This window comes from Quercus suber, unplaced genomic scaffold (assembly GCF_002906115.3).
Source record: "Quercus suber isolate HL8 unplaced genomic scaffold, Cork oak 2.0 scaffold_145, whole genome shotgun sequence".
Taxonomy (NCBI): domain Eukaryota; kingdom Viridiplantae; phylum Streptophyta; class Magnoliopsida; order Fagales; family Fagaceae; genus Quercus; species Quercus suber.
The window spans coordinates 138,521-157,222 of NW_027069606.1; the positions used below are offsets into that span (position 1 = coordinate 138,521).

At 32.8% G+C, this 18,702-nt stretch overlaps 1 protein-coding gene and 1 pseudogene across 1 annotated transcript in view; both read left to right on the forward strand.

Annotated features, from left to right (window-relative positions):
- The window catches only part of LOC112004497 (cytochrome P450 CYP82D47-like), a 9,464-nt gene extending 8,868 nt beyond the window's left edge, over positions 1-596 (forward strand). Inside the window, exon 3 of the mRNA XM_065776941.1 lies at positions 574-596. Within this exon, the coding sequence (XP_065633013.1) occupies positions 574-596 (23 nt within the window). The remainder of the gene's footprint in view (positions 1-573) is intronic.
- A 6,992-nt stretch (positions 597-7,588) lies between these two features.
- Positions 7,589-9,787, forward strand: LOC112035853 (cytochrome P450 CYP82D47-like; annotated as a pseudogene).
- The last annotated feature ends 8,915 nt before the right edge of the window (positions 9,788-18,702 follow it).

An 18,702-nucleotide genomic window follows, 5' to 3' on the forward strand; every position in this document is an offset into this window, starting at 1 on the left:
TTTTTTCTTTTTCTTTTCAATTTTTTTTTTTTTTTTTTTTTTTTTTCTTTTTTTTTTTTTTTCAGCGTGTTTCTTTGCCTTCTTTCTTTTCATTTCCCACTTCTCTTTCCCCTCACACCTCTTCTCACCCCTCACGCCGCCACCCCTGGCCACCGATCTGCTCTCTCTCCCATAACGTCGGAGTCACAATCCCTAATCAAAAACCCTAATTTCTTCTTTGAATTTTTGTGTTTCTTTGTTTTCTCCCACTTTCTCGTCGATTTTCACCGCATTTCTTTGATTTTCCTTTCGCACATTTCTCAGAAAACTCAAAAATCGAAGGTCTCCTCTCATCTCGACTCCGACACCATTGATTCCACTAGTTTGATTACAGGTTCTACTCTCTCTTATGAAATGTTCATTGTTGATTGTTGACTTTGAAATTGGAAAATTCTCTATACCTATTGATTGTTGATTTGTAAGGTTGAATCTGTGCTCTACTCTGAAGTGATTATTTAATTTGCTCCTTCAAGCTTTATTTTCTTTGATTTTTGAGAGATTTTGTTGTGTTTGTTTATCGATTTGATTTTTCAGGAATTTCCCGCGCTTTTGGATGATTACCTTTAACTTCTGCCCCATTTATTTATTTTTAATTAAATACGAAATTGAAATAATTATTTAATTAGATCATCCAAACTTTGTTTAAATCTAGGAGATTTTGATGTATTTGTTTATACGATTTAGCATTTCACGAATTTACTGCATTTTTTGAAACACTATCTATAAGTACTTATACCACTGTGATTGCGATTGTGGTTTTTTTTTTTTTTTTTTGTTAATTACAACCATAATTAACAAAAATATAAAGAAGTTCTGTAACTTCTCATGGTTTAGCAAAAGAGTACTTCAAGGCTTATTGAGTTATCTATCAGCAGATAGGAATGAGTTTCAGCTAAGGCAATTGCAGGCATGTTAAAGATTGCTTGGCAATGCAGCCTTTGAGGCAAACCATTTGTGGTGCACACAAAAGGAAAACATCAGAAAATCCTCTGCAATACCTGTCATCCAATTTTTTATATTTTAATTGTGAAAGACACTGATGGAGAATCCATATATTTTAATTGTGAAATGGGCAATGAGTATACAGGGCCATGATTGTTCTGTTCTATGTTGTCAAATAGTGAGATTATATTGCATATGTGCTATGAAGTTAGTTACACACGGTGTAAAGACGAAAATCAAAGAAAAAATACGTAACAAGAGCAAAGTTAAAAAGGAAATTACATGATTAGTACTACAACGACCAAGCATATGCACTTCAGTATTCGAACTAGTCATACAAAGACAAGCAGAGCCATTCTTTAGATTTAGAACCCACCTGAGCATGCAATGATATCTATTTAATAAGTAGTCCAATCTGCTTTTGCAGCAATAAACAATCACCATCAGAGGTAACTTCTATGTATAATAACAATTGTATAGCTATTTGTAAGCAAGTGGGATACCTTTGTACCATATGCAATCCACTCCAGCTACAATTAGAAAAGTTACAAATTGCATAGCATCCATTAGAAAACAATGAGATCAATTGCATAGCATCCACCCGGTATGTCATTTCTCAAAAATTGATTTGTTGTATAGTAATTACTACGCACTATTGTGTACATTTCCGTGCATGGGTCCTTGCTTCATAGCTTTATCTCGATCTCACAAGTTAAGCTAAAAAAATACAACATTGTTTGGTGTCATGTGTCCGTGTATGCGTCCTTGCTGCATAGCTTCATGATCTCGCAAGTTAAGCTATAAAATACAAGATGCCAAGATTATTTGCTTCAGAGCCTTATTCTAACCCAAAATATAAACCAAAATGTACCTTGCAGATTATGATTGCAGGAGGCAGTGACACTATCACAATTACCTTGAGAATTAAGAAAAATGTCTTAATTTTCTTTTCACTATGACACGCTCTCACTTTATTTTATCTCTGTTTCTTTCGAAATACACCTCTCAAAACTCTGTCTTGTTCTCAATATTTTGGTCTATATCTCACACTCCAACACGAAATGGCCGAATGACCTTTGTTTTTCTTCAGCCAAAAACCAGCGTGTCCCACACGACTAAAGTCATGTCTCATTTAATGAAGGCTCCACGTAACTTTGGGAGCCATGGCTGACAAGTACGGACCACTTTTTACAATCAAGCTTGGATTGCACCTTGCTTTGGTGTTGAGTAGTTGGGAGATGGCTAAGGAGTTCACCACCAATGACCTGGCCGTGTCCTCGTGGCCCAAACTAGTATCCACAAAACACTTGTGCTATAACTACGCTATGTTTGGCTTTGCACCCTATGGTCCCTATTGGCGTGAATTGTGTAAAATAACCACTTTAGAAATACTAACTAATAGCCGGCTTGAGAAGCTTTCCCACATTAGAGTCTCCGAAATTGAGAACAATATAAAAGATTTATAAAAACTTTGGATTAAAAAAAATTAAATCACATGTGAGGCTTGATTTTGGTGGAGTTGAAGCAATTGTTTGGGGATATGAATCTCAACGTGATTCTTAGGATGATTGCTAGAAAGAGGTACTTTGGTACTAGTGATGGGGTTAATGAAGAAGAGGCTCGGCGTTACCAAAAGGCCTCGGGGGACTTCTTTCATCTTTGGGGTTGTTTGTGGTGTTAGATGCAATTCCATATCTTGGGTGGTTAGATTTGGGTGGACATGAAAAGGCCATGAAGAAAGAAGTCCCCCAAATTCCTTGTCTGACCTCGGAAGTATCTATCCCTATCTCTCCTTTGTTTTAAATTCCATTTTTTATGTCCGTTTTGGATTCATTAGTTAATTGTAGGGCAATCAAATTCCTTAATAATTGTCTTCTTTAAGTTGCGTCTTGAACATTTCAATTTGAACTTATCACGTTACATATTTGATTCAAATTATAATATCATGGAATTTGCCAATCACAAAATATCAACATATAATATAACATTTTTTTCACAAGCGAGATATATATTCTGTCAAAAGAATAAATTTCGAGGCACAATTTTTTCTACAACTTGCTAAAATAACCGGTTTTAAGTAGTGAAATTAAAAATGATATTAGTGATGGGTCTATATATACGTGATATCTACTACTTAGAACTTGCACTCAAAACTATACATGAAAAGTTTGTGCTCTCCTACTCTTTGTAGGGCCCTCCTTTGCTGTTTTACTGTAATTTATTGTTGCTTATGTTTTCTTTCTTCCCCTAGTGGGTTAATAATTTTGTTTCCTTTCATTAAAAAGGGAAAGAAAAAAAAATTGACATATATCTTTTTTTAAGAAACAAACTCACACTACACACTCAAGAGGGAGAGAAAAAATTGACAAGTATCTAACCAGAGACAAAACACTATGTCATTTAAATATAAGCCACAAAAGTCTATTAGAAAGAAAATGATATATCATGGAATAATATTTATACAGAACAAGATGATGACTCAGAAAAGTACTAGAGATTGTTTCAAACAAAAGAAAGGAAAAACAAAAATGGAAGCCCACATACAGTATGGACTACGTAGGGTCAGCGATCAGTGCAGACCCCATAATTTCTATCATAATTTGTTTCAGAATATATATATAGTGATTAGTTACTTTGACCCGACTCTCATTGAAACCATGCCTGATTAGTAGGGACTCTCTGCACAGCATCCAAAGGTTTAGAAAAAAAAAAAAATTCAAAATGAAAAAATAAACACACACTACACACTCAAGGGGGAGAGAAGAAATTGACAGGTATCTAACCAGAGCAAAACACTCTATCATTTAAATATAAGCCACAAAAGTCTATTACAAAGAAAATGATATATCATGGAATAATATTTATACAGAACAAGAAGACGACTCAGAAAAGTACTAGAGATTGTTTCAAACAAAAGAAAGGAAAAACAAAAATGGATGCCCACATATAGTATGGACTTCGTAGGGCCGGCGATCATTGCAGACCCTCCCAATTTCTATCTTCATTTGTTTCAGAATATATATATAGTGATTAGTTACTTTGACCCGGCTCTCATTGAAACCAAGCCTAATTGGTAGGGACTCTCTGCACAGTGTACAAAGGTTTAGAAAAAATTCAAAATGAAAAAACAAAAATGATTGGATCGTGTTGAAATATTTAATTTTGAGAGCTACTAATTTGTGTCCAGTTAACAAATTTTCTTAAGGCAATTGCTAATAAACTATATTAGAAAATTTTTGATATAATTTTTATGAAAAATATAAAAAACCGTCAACAAAGTTAATTATTTTTTCATTTCTTCATAAAATATTTTTAAAAATAGTTTCTAAACCAATACACTTACAACATTCTTTAATGTATCCATAAGTAATTTATCTACTCTTATCTGTCTCCTGCAGCAGCTGTAGAAAATCACAAACAGGACAAAAAAAAAATCATATGTAAAGCAAGATTTATGATTGTGATTGACGTTATCATCTTTACCAAAAAAAAAAAGATTGACGTTATCATGCTTGGGACTTAATGCAATCACATTGGGGTCTCTTGCTAGCTGTTTCTTACAGTAGAAAAAAGATACTAACAGCGTGTTTTCTCCGTGTTTTCTTAAGTGAGGGAAAACTGAAAAATAAAAATAGCTTAAGACATGTTTTCAGTTTCCTTCACAATATAAAAATTGAAAATAGTTTTTTATTTTTGCCTAAAAACAGTTACCAAACAAGTTTTTTGCTTTAGGAAATAGAAAATTGTTTTTGAAAACAGAAAACTGAGGAAAAAAACAGTTACCAAACATACCTTAAAATTCTTATTTTTATTTTTTATGTTTTGATAACTGAAATAAAGAAAAGCGGTACATTGAAAAGTAAGAAAAAAAAATAGATAAAAAAAATATTTTACTAAAGTGAAAAAATAAAGTATAAAATAATGAATATGATACGAGTGTTTAAAAAAGTGACTGACTTATATATAAAAAATAAACAAATTTTTATCTTGAAACAATATATATATGTGTGTGTGTGTGTATTTTTTTTTTCAGAGAGACTAATTTAATTGCTCTTTATCTTAGAATCCCTTCTATTGTGTTGTCCATAGAAAATCTTGCCGATAAGATTGTGATTTCTACTTGCTAGTCTATCATTAAACAATCAATTGTGCTTTTCACCGTCTAATAATGGAGAAGAAAATAATGAAAAAAGAAAAAAGAAGTAAAATCTGAGGAGATATATTTTCTTACGAAATGCAATAAAATCACAAACATATTGCTCTAAGTAAAACTCTACTAACAATTTTTTTGAAATTTACAATACTATTTTGATTAAAACTAAATACGAAGATTTTCAAAAGGATTTTTTTTCATTATTTATTTTTATAATTAAATATTATAAATTTTGTTTTCAATAATGAAATAGATTACATGATTTGCCTCATGTAACTTGAATTTTTTTTAATATAAAAAATAAACTATTTTATTTTTTAAATTCAATTACCTTTTCTTATTTTATATATGAATTTAAATATATCTTTGCATCACACTAGTATAATATTAGTATACTATATAATAAAAGTCATGTTTTACATGACATGATTGAACCAGCTATTTGGCTTCACCTTTCCCTTTATTATTTTCTCTCCTTAGAATTTACACGACCTTTATTCTCTCATCTCTTTCTCAAGCAAGCTTTGAAATTAAGGCGCAAATACGTTAGAGTTGAAAGAAAAGGAAAAATGCCACATATATTTAAATTATTTATCAAAGAATAATACAAAGTATCAGTGAGTCAGTGACCTTCAGAGACGGAACCATGTACAAGCTGAGCCCCACACACCCCAAACAAAATTTTAAAATATTAAATATTAGGTATATATTTAAGATTTTAGAAAATAACCCAATAAAAATTATATTTGCCCCCCTCACAAAAATTATATTTGCCGTCCTTGATATCGAATTCTAGTTCCATCCCTAGACTGACCTTCACTTTATGGCACTGAGGAGGGACCCAAACAATGCTAAAAAAAAGCATATCCAAAGGTGTTGAACCAATAGAGTTCATTACAAACAAGGACAAATAACTAGACTTTTTCTAGTTGACAGACATGACATAATGCCATCAACTATTGCCCAAACACAATAGCTTATTTGAGTAAGAATTTGTTGCAACGGGGATGACCAAGACTATGATATCGATCAGCTAATAGAATTAACACATTCAAACACTGTGGAGCGTTGTATATATTATAATTATATATTTCATACTAGTATAGATAAGACATGGAACTCGTAATTTTTTGGTCTCTTAAGTGGGACTATCTGGGCTTTTGCCCTTAATTTTTTTTTTATTTAGCAATTTGCCATTGTTTGCAAACTATATAGGAATATGCCCCTGTTTCAATACTCGATAATCTTAAAATCGAGTTTCTATGAAATACTCGATCTATAGAAAATCGAGTTATGCCCGATCAAATTAAAAATAAAAAAAAATAAAAAAAAATAGCATAGAACTCGATTTTAGGAAAATCGAGTTTAAAAACGCCACTATAGGGCTTTAAAACGTCACTATAGGGCTTAAAAACGTCACTATAGGACTCACTGATGGGTAATCACACTTGCAAATTTTTTTTTGCAGGAAAACGCCGCTATAGAGCACTAAAACGTCACTATAGGGCTTAAAAACGCCACTATAGGGCTTCCTAAATGGTATCACACTTGTAAAAAAATTTTGCAGGAAAAATCACACTTTTAAAAAAAATTTGCATGAAAACGCCGCTATAGGGCCTTAAAACGTCACCATAGGGCTTAAAAACGCCACTATAGGGTCCCTGAACCACTATTCGTGATCACACTTATAAAAATTTTGCAGAAAAACGCCGCTACAGGGCTTTAAAACGTCACTATAGGGCATAAAAACGCCACTATAGGGCTCTCAATTATAATTTTTTTTTCATGGAACTCGATTTTTTGATATTCGAGTTCCATGCAATTTTTTTTTTTAAGTTTGATCAGGCATAACTCGATTTTCTATAGATCGAGTATTTCATAGAAACTCGATTTTAGATTATCGAGTATCGAAACAGGGGCAAATTGCTAAATAAATAAAAAATTAAGGGCAAAAGGCCAGATAGTCCCTCTTAAAGTGCACTAAACTGATCATTTCAATAAAAAGTACACAAAACTGACAAAAGTGTACAAAATTCCAAACTAGGTAGTTAAATACGAAAAGGTTAGGTTAATATTAATTTGGCTATTGCAATCTTAATGGTCTGTTTGAATACTGCTTATTTTGTTGAAATTGAAAACTAAAGGTAAAAATTAGCTGAAATAGTAGAGTGAAGTCATGAATAGTATCAAAAAGTGCAGTGGGCTCATGAATAGTACCCAATATAAGTTGAATAGTGAAATAATTTTCATTTTTCATAGGTATTCAAACGAAGGCTACATGTCCATTTGGATATTACTTATTTTGCTGAAAGTGAAAAATGAAAAAAAAAAAAAAATACTGTTTACGTGCAAGTACTGTTCATTCACTTGTTTGTACTGTTCATGTCCCATGAACAATACAAGAAGCGCTGGTCAGTTAAAAAAAAAAAAAAAAAAAACAAAAAACACAAACGTTGGAGAAATCATCTGTATCCAAACCAACACTGAGTCACCATGATAGCTTAATGGTGCCAAAAAAAAGCCAATCCACAAAATGACTTGAACAGCTAAAAATTTGTATATAAAAGCTTACACATTTCGTTAGAAAGACATCCATGTATAGGACTCCAGCAACCTTAATTAGCCTAAAATGGATTTTCTTTCACCTTCCCTATATTCTGCCATAGCTGGACTTATTGCTATAATTCTTTTCTCCACTATCTTCTAAAGAGGTCAAGAGTTGGCTTAGCCAAAACAGTACCTATTGCTCCTGGTGCATGGCCTGTAATTGGTCACCTCCCTCTATTAGGGGAAACCAACCTCCTCACCTAACTTTGGGAGCCATGGCTGACAAGTACGGACCACTTTTTACTATCAAGCTTGGATTGCACCCAGCTTTGGTGGTGAGCAGTTGGGACATGGCCAAAGAGTGCTTCACCACCAACGACTTGGCCGTGTCATCGCGACCCAGTATAGTAGCCGCAAAACACTTGGGCTATAACTATGCCATGTTTAATTTTGCACCCCATGGTCCCTATTGGCGTGAATTGCGTAAAATAATCACGTTAGAGCTACTATCAACCCGCCGGCTTGACGAGCTTGCCTATATCCGAGTCTCTGAAGTTGAGATGTTCTTGAAAGGTCTATACAAACTATGGACCAAGGAAAAGGATGGGTCAAGCCAAATTTTAGTGGAGTTGAAGCAATGGTTTGGGGACATGAGTCTCAACGTGATTCTTAGAATGATCGCTGGAAAGCGGTACTTTGGTGTTAATCATGATGATGTTCATGAAAAAGAGGCACGATGCTGCCAAAAGGCGGTGCGAGATTTCTTTCATTTACTGGGTTTGTTTGTGGTGTCGGATGCAGTTCCATATCTTGGGTGGTTGGATTTGGGTGGACATGAAAAGGCCATGAAGAGAACTGCAAAACAGATTGACCACATTCTTGGGGAATGGTTAGAAGAGCATAAGCGAAAGAGAGCCTCCGGTGAAACTAAAGAGCAAGATTTCATGGACGTAATGCTTTCAGTCACTAAGGGAGCAGACCTTGGAGGTTATGATCCTGACACAGTCAACAAAGCCACATGTTTGGTATGCGTGCTTCCTCTCTTAAAAAGGAGAAAATAATAGGTTGATATGAGTTATGTTCTAAACAGTATGTCTAAATACACAATAAATTTCACATGATTGATGTATGATAAAAGAGATATCATAGTAATCATGAAAGTATTTTTGCACTAATCACAATTTATCACATTAAAAAGTGTGAAAACATTTATAACATTTGTCATGCGTAAAGTATTGTGGTGTTTTTAAACCACTAAAACGATATAGATTGTTTTGTTTCACAGTATCATTTAGACATGAATAACAATTTTCATTTTGCAGAATTTGATTGCAGGTGGAAATGACCCCATTGTAGTATCCTTAACTTGGGCAACATCACTATTGTTGAATAACCGCCATGTATTGAAAAAGGCCCAAGATGAGCTTGACGATCAAGTAGGCAAGGAAAGAATTGTAAACCAGTCGGACATAAATAAGTTGGTGTACCTCCAAGCCATAGTTAAAGAGACTTTACGTTTGTATCCCGGGTCACCACTATCAGGACCACGTGAATTCACCGAGGACTGCATTATAGGTGGTTACCATGTCCCAAAAGGCACTCGGCTAATCCCAAACCTTTGGAAAATCCAAACTGACCATCACAAATGGTCAGACCCATTAAAGTTCAAGCCAGAAAGATTTCTCACCACCCACAAGGATGTTGATTTTAAGGGGCAAAACTTTGAGTTTATCCCATTTGGAAGTGGTAGAAGAATATGCCCAGGAGCATCTTTTGGAGTTCAAATGGTGCACTTAGCACTTGCTAGTTTTTTACACATGTATGACATTTCTACTCCCTCGAATGTAAAGGTTGATATGACAGAGAGCTTTGGACTCACAAACTTGAAAGCCACCCCACTTGAAGTTCTCATCACTCCACGCCTGCACCTCACGAGCTTTATGGGTTAGTCCGTCTAAATAGAAGTATAGAACTCAAGTGTACTTCTAAGTGTTGTTGAATTTTTCTTATGGATTTTGGTGATGTAAAATGGAAATTTCAGTGCCTATATAACACTTTTGTCAAATATCATGACATGCATTTAATATCATACTTCTGGTGCTCCAATTGGTGTATTGATCCTAATGTTTTGGTACATGCTAAAAGTCAATATAAGAAAACCTTTGAACTAATCAACAAGACTAAACGAATAATAATAATAATATTCGTGATTTATATATGTATTATGATGGTGGGTTCCAGTTAGCTCAACTGGTAAAGTTTCTGATGGTTGAATAAGAGATTTAGGGTTCAATTCCCGCTTATACCAAATTAAAACCGATTGGTGTTTTGGTCTGATGATAAAGAGCATCATCAGGAGTGGATGCCATAGGTTGAAATTCTCTCAAAAAATATATATATATATGTATTATGATGATGAATATTATTACGGATTCCCTATAAGAGAAACTTAAGCTATTCATACATGACGTTCATATCACTCTTTTGACAATCACATTTACTATGTCACCTAATCTCGATAGGGAAGAATGACATACTCGCTTGAAAATTAAATTAAATTATATCTATAATATAATCTGCATTCTATATGCATATTGTGGCAAAGGCACTCATTCCTCCCACTAAATTTCAACGGTTTGTAAATGTTGAAATAAGAATTTTCTTAAAATAAAAAATAAAAACTTTGAATGCGCTCTTTGAAATTGATCAAAATTTAATAACCTGATTCAAAATATAAATGTAAACACAATTGTGCAATTTCAAAATGAATTACAACAGCCAATCAACTACTCTTTTAACACAATAAAAAAAAAAAAAAATTTGTGCAAACCAACATAACTCAACTACTTTGTCTAATGCCCTTCACATTTGTAATTTGAAACATGAATCACCACATGTTTATGATGTAACTTCACAATGAAAGACAGTTTTGTATACTTGCAATTAAGAAAAAGTTTTTGTTCATTATCCTCTAGTTTCTGAAAAAAGTTAGTTGCATCATTGTTGGGCTCTTTAGGAGTACCATCATCACTCGAATCTCCAACTACACAACTGGTTGCTTTGAAAGCTGCATGATAATCTTCTACCATCTCACTCAAGCCATCCCCATCTAAAGTAGAAATACAAATAAAAGAAACTTGGTCAAGCCTACCAACAAAAACAAATAACTGTGCACATGCTTAAACTCATCTCCATACCCCAACAATAACGATAACTATTTTTCAAAAAAGTTATTTAAGTTCACACCAAGTTACAAATATAATGGAAACTTGTAGTTTAAAATTAACTAAAAAAACCCCTCCCAAAAAAAATAGAAAAAAGGCTAAAACGTTCTAACACAAATGCCAAAGAATTTGGGGTAATTGGTCTTTTAATTATATGCCACCTCTGTAGGTGTCACATGACTTACACATGAGTTTAAATTCCATCCAAATTAACAGCCAACTTAACAATGGGGTGTAAAGTGTGCAACTAGTAATAGTTTAGGGGGGTAAGTGTGCATTCACATAGTTTAGGATGCTAAGTGTAACATGAGGTATAGTTTAAAGGGGTAAAGTGTAATTTCTCCAAGAATTTGAGTACCTTTAATCTCAGCTTCAGTATATGGCGTTGTTCTAGACCTCTTCCAAAGAAAGATGGGCAAAAAAAAAAGGGTATGTTTCGTAACTGTTTTTTTCCATTATTTTCTGTTTCCAAAAATAATTTTCTATTTTTGAGACTAAAAACCCTGTTTGGCAACCCAAAATGGACAGAAAACGAAAACTGTTCTTAAAACTCAATTTGTGAGAGAAACTAAAAACATGCAAAAAATTGTTTTCAATTTCTAATTTTCAAAAGTCAATGAAAACACGCATTTAATTTAATAAATTTGTCTCATTTAATGAGTTAGCATTAGAGTTCAAATCCAAGTAGCAACATATTTTAGTATTTTTTATTTTTACCTTCAAAATACTATCTTTTTAATTTCAACTAACCAAACATGTTTTTGATTTCAAAAATAAATTTTTTTTTCCTTTATATTCTCAAAAACAAGTTTTTAAAAATAGAAAACAAAAACTGTTACCAAACATAACCTTAATTTTTTGTAACTACTGATGTCTCAGCCAATTGCAAGAATGCATGTCCAACATACTAACTTCCCTTGATATGGATCAAACATTATTCATACGTGCATCAAACATGAGTATCAAGAAAAGTCATTTGAACTGTAAAGTTGAATTTATTCAACTATGTGCTAGCTTTATTCCGTGCCAAATTTACTTATAATTCAGCATTTAGAAACCCTGTATTTAAGTGGGAATAATGTAAGGGTTGTGTGTGAAAAAGTGTGAAGATTTGATCAAGAGTGTGCAACAAGAAGGTGACTTGTGACTAGGACTCGCGACTGACTCGCGAGTGGTGACTCGCCAAAATGAAGCACATGTGTGATGTATGCAAGAAGATGAAGAGTTAGGACAGCTGGATCACTACAGGACAAAAAGTACAGTCTAGCCTAGTTTGGTAACTGGCAACTGGAATGCCACCTCTTTACAAGGTATGCCACCTCTTGTTCAACATCGTCCTCTTCCGAGGAATCTTGAGCTTCAATTCTCTCGTTGATCGTCTTAAGAGTAAGGGATTTGCTATTCCTTTAAGATGGTAGAGTGAGCTTATATGTTTGAAGAGGGCCAATAGGTTCTTGGACCTTTATCTCATCGAGATCCTTGCTTTCCTCAATGGCGGTCACCTTGGCTCAGAAGCTCTCTGGCAATGATCTAAGGATCTTTCTTACTACTTTGGAGTCTTCTGTTTTCTCACCCAAATTCAATTTCCTGATTACCACTTCATTCAACTTTCCATAGAATGAGTCGAATGATTCATCTTCGCTCATCTTCAATTCTTCAAACTAAGTGGTAAGCATTTGAAGCTTGGTATCCTTCACCTTCTTGATGCCTTCGTAGGTAGTCTCCAAACTTGCAAAAGAATAAATTTAGAGACACAATTTTTCCTACAACTTGCTAAAGTGATAGGTTGTGAGTGGTGAAATTAAAAATGATATTAATGATGGGTTCATGTATACGTGATATCTACCACTTAGAACTTGCCGCTTAAAACCATACATGAAATGGTTGTGCTCTCCTACTTTTTGGACAGTGGCGGCGCCACCTTATGGCTAGGGTGGTCTTAGGACCACCCTGTACTAAGAAAATATATATATATATATATATTATATTTAAAATTTTATATATATTTATAAAATTTTTGGGACCACCCTAAATTTTTTTATGTCAATAAAATTAATTTTTGTCCATTATTTGAGCAACTTAACAATATATTGGGGGTTTTCAAGCAAAAAGGAAAAACTCAAAAAAAAAAAAAATTGAACTAAAATCTTTAAAAAAATATATATAATAAAACTACTAAAGGTTAGGTAATAGCTTGATTCCTTGACTAAGCAAATTGCCCAATACAACACAATTTCCAACATTTTATTATTTATTATTATTATTTTTCCTTAAGAGGTGCTACATCCATAATATTTTTATAACATTTTTACAACAAATCATAGATGGTTAATTGTTATTGGTTCAAATTTAAACCTAATACTAAGATTACTTTTTTGCCCCCAACAATAACAATCAGTAATAGCCTGCCACTTAGGATTTATTGTAAACATGTTGTGAAAATGTTGTGGACATATCATTTCTCTTTTTCCTCACTAGACATATATTACTTCTCATTTTTAATTTTTTTTTCTCTTGTTTATTCTTAACCACACACGTCTTATGTCTCCTTGATTTCTACACTTCGAGTCAGTTTGGATACCACTTATTTTACTAAAACTGAAAACTTATTACTGAAAGTACTGTAGATAAAAGTAAAAAATTAGTTGAAATAGTACAGTGGAGTCCATAAATAATACCAAAAAGTGCAGTGGGACTCATAAATAGTAGAAAAAATAAGTTGAATAGTAAAATAATTTTAATTTTTCATTTTAATCCAAACGCATGCTTCATGTGTGTTTGGATAAATTATTTTTAGCTAGCTTATTTTACTATTTAGCTTATTTTTGCTGCTATTTATGGGCTATACTACACTTTTTAGTACTATTCATGGCACCCACTGTACTATTTCAGTTAACTTTTATTTGTAAATTTTATTACATTTTCATCTATACTTTTACATCTACATTTTGCCTTCCTACTTATTCGTAACTTTTGTGTCTTCTACCATTTCCAGTGCGGCAGTATCTCTTCTCAAGTTTTGAGTTTCAAATTTCTCAGTACTTTTTTTTTTAGTTGTACAGGTACCTTTGTTCATTTCATTTCTTTTCATTTTTTTCCTTATGAAGTAGAGTAGGGTGGGTTATTGTCTTGGTTTGTGTACTGGCATGATATTTTCTGGCCGTTTCAGCCGGAACGAAACGAAATTAATAACATTATATCAAACCTAATTACCCAAAGGCTAAAAGGAAATAAGATTGTGTAATTTATGCTTCTTATAGAACACTCTGGACATAATTCTTGGAGTCGCCCCTGTCTTTGGAGGGCCTTCCTTTGCTGTTTTACGATAATTTATTGTTGCTTATGTTTTCTTTCTTCCCGTAGTGGGTTAATAATTTTGTTTCCTTTCATTAAAAAGGGAAAGTAAAAAAATTTGGCATATATCTTTTTTTAGAAACAAACACACACTACACACTCAAGAGGGAGAGAAAAAAATTGATAGGTATCTAACTAGAGGCAAAACACTTTGTCATTTAAATATAAGCCACACAAGTCTATTAGAAAGAAAATGATATATCATGGAATAATATTTATACAGAACAAGTAGATGATTCAGAAAAGTACTAGTGATTGTTTCAAACAAAAGAAATAAAAAACCAAAATGGAAAAGTACTGGAGATTGTTTCAAACAATTGTTAATAAATTATATTATAAAATTTTTGGTACAATTTTTACGGAAAATATTAAAAGTTGTCAACAAAATTAACAAATTTTTTTTTTATTTAATTTTCTTATAAAATGTTTCTAAACCAATGCATTTAGAACATTCTTTAACATATCCGTAAGTAATTTATCTTCTCTTATATGTCTCCTGCAACAGTTGTAGAAAATCACAAGTAGGGGGAAAAAAAGGATTCAGATCTTCTAAATTTCCTAGAGTACTCTACCAATAGATTTCCTTAAATCCTAATCACCATTTTATGATTTAAGGGTCTAGAGTCTACCATGTTAGCATTCCACTAACAATAATTTTAATTGTTTTATTTGCAACATTATTTTATTATTTTAAGAGTATTATTAGTGGAATGCTGACATGATAAAATCTAGACCATTAAATTATTAAAGAATGATTAAGATTTAAGAAAATCTATTTGGTAGAGTACCCTAGGAAATCTAAAAGATCTAAATCTTAAAAAAAAAAAAAAAAAAATCATATGTAAAGCAAGATTTATGATTGTGATTGACATTATTGAAAGCTCACTTGGTGTATAAAACACTAGTGATTGTTTAGACCCCCAAATACAAAATTACCAATATAAAGCTTATATTCAAACAATTGATGTGTAGAATGATAAATATAAGCAATAACCAAATAGGCAAAACACTATAAACTATAATTAATCATAAACACAGCAGCAATTAAAAGGAATAGATTAGGGAAGAAAGAAGCAAACATGAAGATAACACCAAAGAACTTGGCGAAAAACCACTTCACCATCCTCCAAGCAGTAAAATGATCCACTAGAAAATTAGTTTGGATATATGAATAGCAATAGACCCTCCAAGCCTAATCCACTAGATGCACCTAAGCCCTCTAAGATTCATGCTCCAACAAGGTTAAGCCTAACCTTATCTTTTCTAACTTTCTAGATCCTACAATAAGCTCCATATTGCATCCGCCACTCTTGGCATCTTCCAATGCTTCCTAAGCTCCAAAAACACTCTCAACACTTTGAATGGGTGTGGGTAGTGTTTGGGTACAAATCTCCTCTCAATGGGTATAATAATGGGAGAGTGAAGGAAAAGAGACTACAAAGATTTCTCTCTAAGAATGAGTAGCTTTCTCTCTAATAAGGTTGGTGTGTTGTAGAAACCCCTCTTAGGAGTTTTCTCTTAATAGGCTCTTTACCATTTCTGTGGGTTGTTAGGATAAATGTGATTCATGTTAGGAACATATGTCAATATTTATGTAGTTGGCTAATCCTTTGACAAAATGCACTTTACTTGTAATTGGGTAGATCTAAGATGTGTTTAATACTTCAAGAAACATGTTGTTCAAGTCTAGTATTAAAGCCATGAAAATTGGACCAAGAAATAAGTGAAGAATAGTTGTTCATTAAAGCTGGACAGATAGCTCGACACCTGCAGACAGATAGTTCGACAAATGCTTGACACTTCTTGACAGCTAGGCTATCTATCGAGCTCTCAGTTGATTATTATCGCAATCTTGATAACTTCTCAACAGTTGGTCGATCGATCGAGAAAGCTTCTGTCTCTTCAATGGCTTCTTGACACCTCCTCGATAGCTGTATCTGTCAAAGTTTAAAGCTCGACACCTGCTCAACACCTGTTATCTATCAAGATTAAGGAAATCAGAATTTTCAGATTTGATTTTTGGGCCAGGCTTATGTATTTGTGTAGGGTTTCTTTTCTCACAACCCTAAACCTATATAAGACTTATTTTAGAGGTTATCACATAAGAGAATACAAGGAGAGCATATAAAAAAGGTGACTGATGCCTTATTCTCTCTGAAAGAATCTACTGCGTCTTTTGCGCCTTAGGGTTTTGTAACCAAGTGCTTCTTGATCTTCATTGTTGATGAAGTGAAGAACTTTGCAGCCAATAATCTTCTTCTTGTTGGTGATTAAATCGCGTACTGGGATCTGCGCAATTGGTTAGTCATGTACTGGGATTTGTGCAACATTAAAAGGGTGGCGTTCATATATTGAAGAGTTCAAAGATTCTGAAGTGGTAGAAGGTTTTTGCTGTGAGTTCATCAACGGGAATTGTAGAGTATAGGGACAAAAGTTTTGTACTAAATCTAAAACTTTTCTTTACTATAGTGGATTGCTTTTCGAGAAGGTTTCCCCCTAGGTTTTTTTACTGTGAAACTAGTTTGTTTTATTGGTTTTCCTGGGTTATCATATCTTGTCTTATTTATTTTTCTGCTGCATGATTTTGACATGATATTGATGTTTGTTTGTTTTAACAAGTTTTATTCACAATAAATTTAATTAACAACTTGGGTTTAAAACTTGTTAATTCTATCAACCGGGATCTAAATTTCTCAACTTGGGTAATAAGGGTATATATAGTATAAGTGATGGGCAAATAGATCACACTAAAATATCCTCTAACCAGTGAAATTCATAAGTCACTTGCGGGTCACCTGAGTCGCGAAAATAGTTGGCACAGCTAGCACATAACTCTTCAACTTCCACAAATGGCACTTGACTCTTCAGCTTCTAGCATGTACTCCTCATGTGACTTTTAGTTGTCTTGATCAAATCTCCATCACTTAATACTAAATCTAATACAAATAAATCCCAAAAAAATACAAGGAAGTAAATTTATGCAATTACAGTACTTTTTGTCATGGAATAAGCCAACACTAATGTTATGAGAAAAATCACAACTTAATAGTTATCATGCTTGGCACTTAATGCAATCACATTGGGGTCTCTTGCTAGCTGTTTCTTAAAGTAGAAAAATGATACCGAAATTCTTTTTATTTTTTATTTTTTATGTTTTGATAACTGAAATAAAGGAAAGTGGTACTTTGAAAAGTAAGAAAAAATTAATAGATCAAATAAATAAAAAAATATTTTACTAAAGTGAAAAAAATAAAGTATAGAATAATGAATATGATACAATTGTTTAAAAAGTGATTGACTAAAATACAAAAAATAAATAAATTTTTATCTTGAAACCACATATATTTATATATATATTTAGAAAGACTAATTTAATTGCTCTTTATCTTAGAATCCTTTCTATTGTGTTGTCCATAGAAAATTTTGACGATAAGATTGTGATTGCTACTTGCTAGTATATCGTTAAACAATCAATTGTGCTTTTCATCGTCTAATAATGGAGAAGAAAATAATGAAAAAAGACAAAGGAAGGAAAAACTGAGGAGATATTTTCTTACCTAATCTATCAGTATCAATAAGATAGGTGTTGTATATCTTATCTAGTTAATTGCTCTTTATCTTTGAATCCTTTCTATTGTGTTGTCCATAGAAAATTTTGACGATAAGATTGTGATTGCTACTTGCTAGTATATTGTTAAACAATCAATTGTGCTTTTCATTGTCTAATAATGGAGACGAAAATAATGAAAAAAACAAAGGAAGGAAAAACTGAGGAGATATTTTCTTACCTAATCTATCAGTATCAATCAAATAGGTGTTGTATATCTTATCTAGTTCTTCCTCTAATATTCTCATAACTTAAAAAAAAGAGTAATGTTAAGTACACATAATAGTGCACAATTTTGTGTCATAAGATAACTTGTCACTTCTTGGCGAGTTGTGTAGTGAAAGTGTGTCTCCATATGGCCCGCCATCACACCTCCGCTACTCATAACTCACCATGTGACGAGTTGTGGCACAAAATTGTGCACTATTATATGTCCCTAGCATTACTCTAAAAAAAGACCCAAAATACACCAACTAAAGCTTGAAACTCCTTAACCTCAATATTATATGCTCTAATATGTCTAATACCCTTTTATCATATTGCCATCCAAATGAATCATTTAGGTAGATTTGAAACTGTTTCTCAAAAAAAAAAAAAAAAAAAGTTAGATTTGAATTTTGCCTACCAAATAACCAAATAAAGTAAATTGATATTCGTAACACTTAGAGATTTGTTGTGTAAAAATGTGTTTTTGTTTTGGAAAGGACCATTGAACATAGGAATGGGTTATGTGATCGATTTATTTTTTGGGTTCTTTGGATCGAGTTTTAATTTTAAATTTTTGGCCGGGGAAGGGGGGAGAATAGTGTTTTTTTTTTTTTTTTTTAATCCTAACC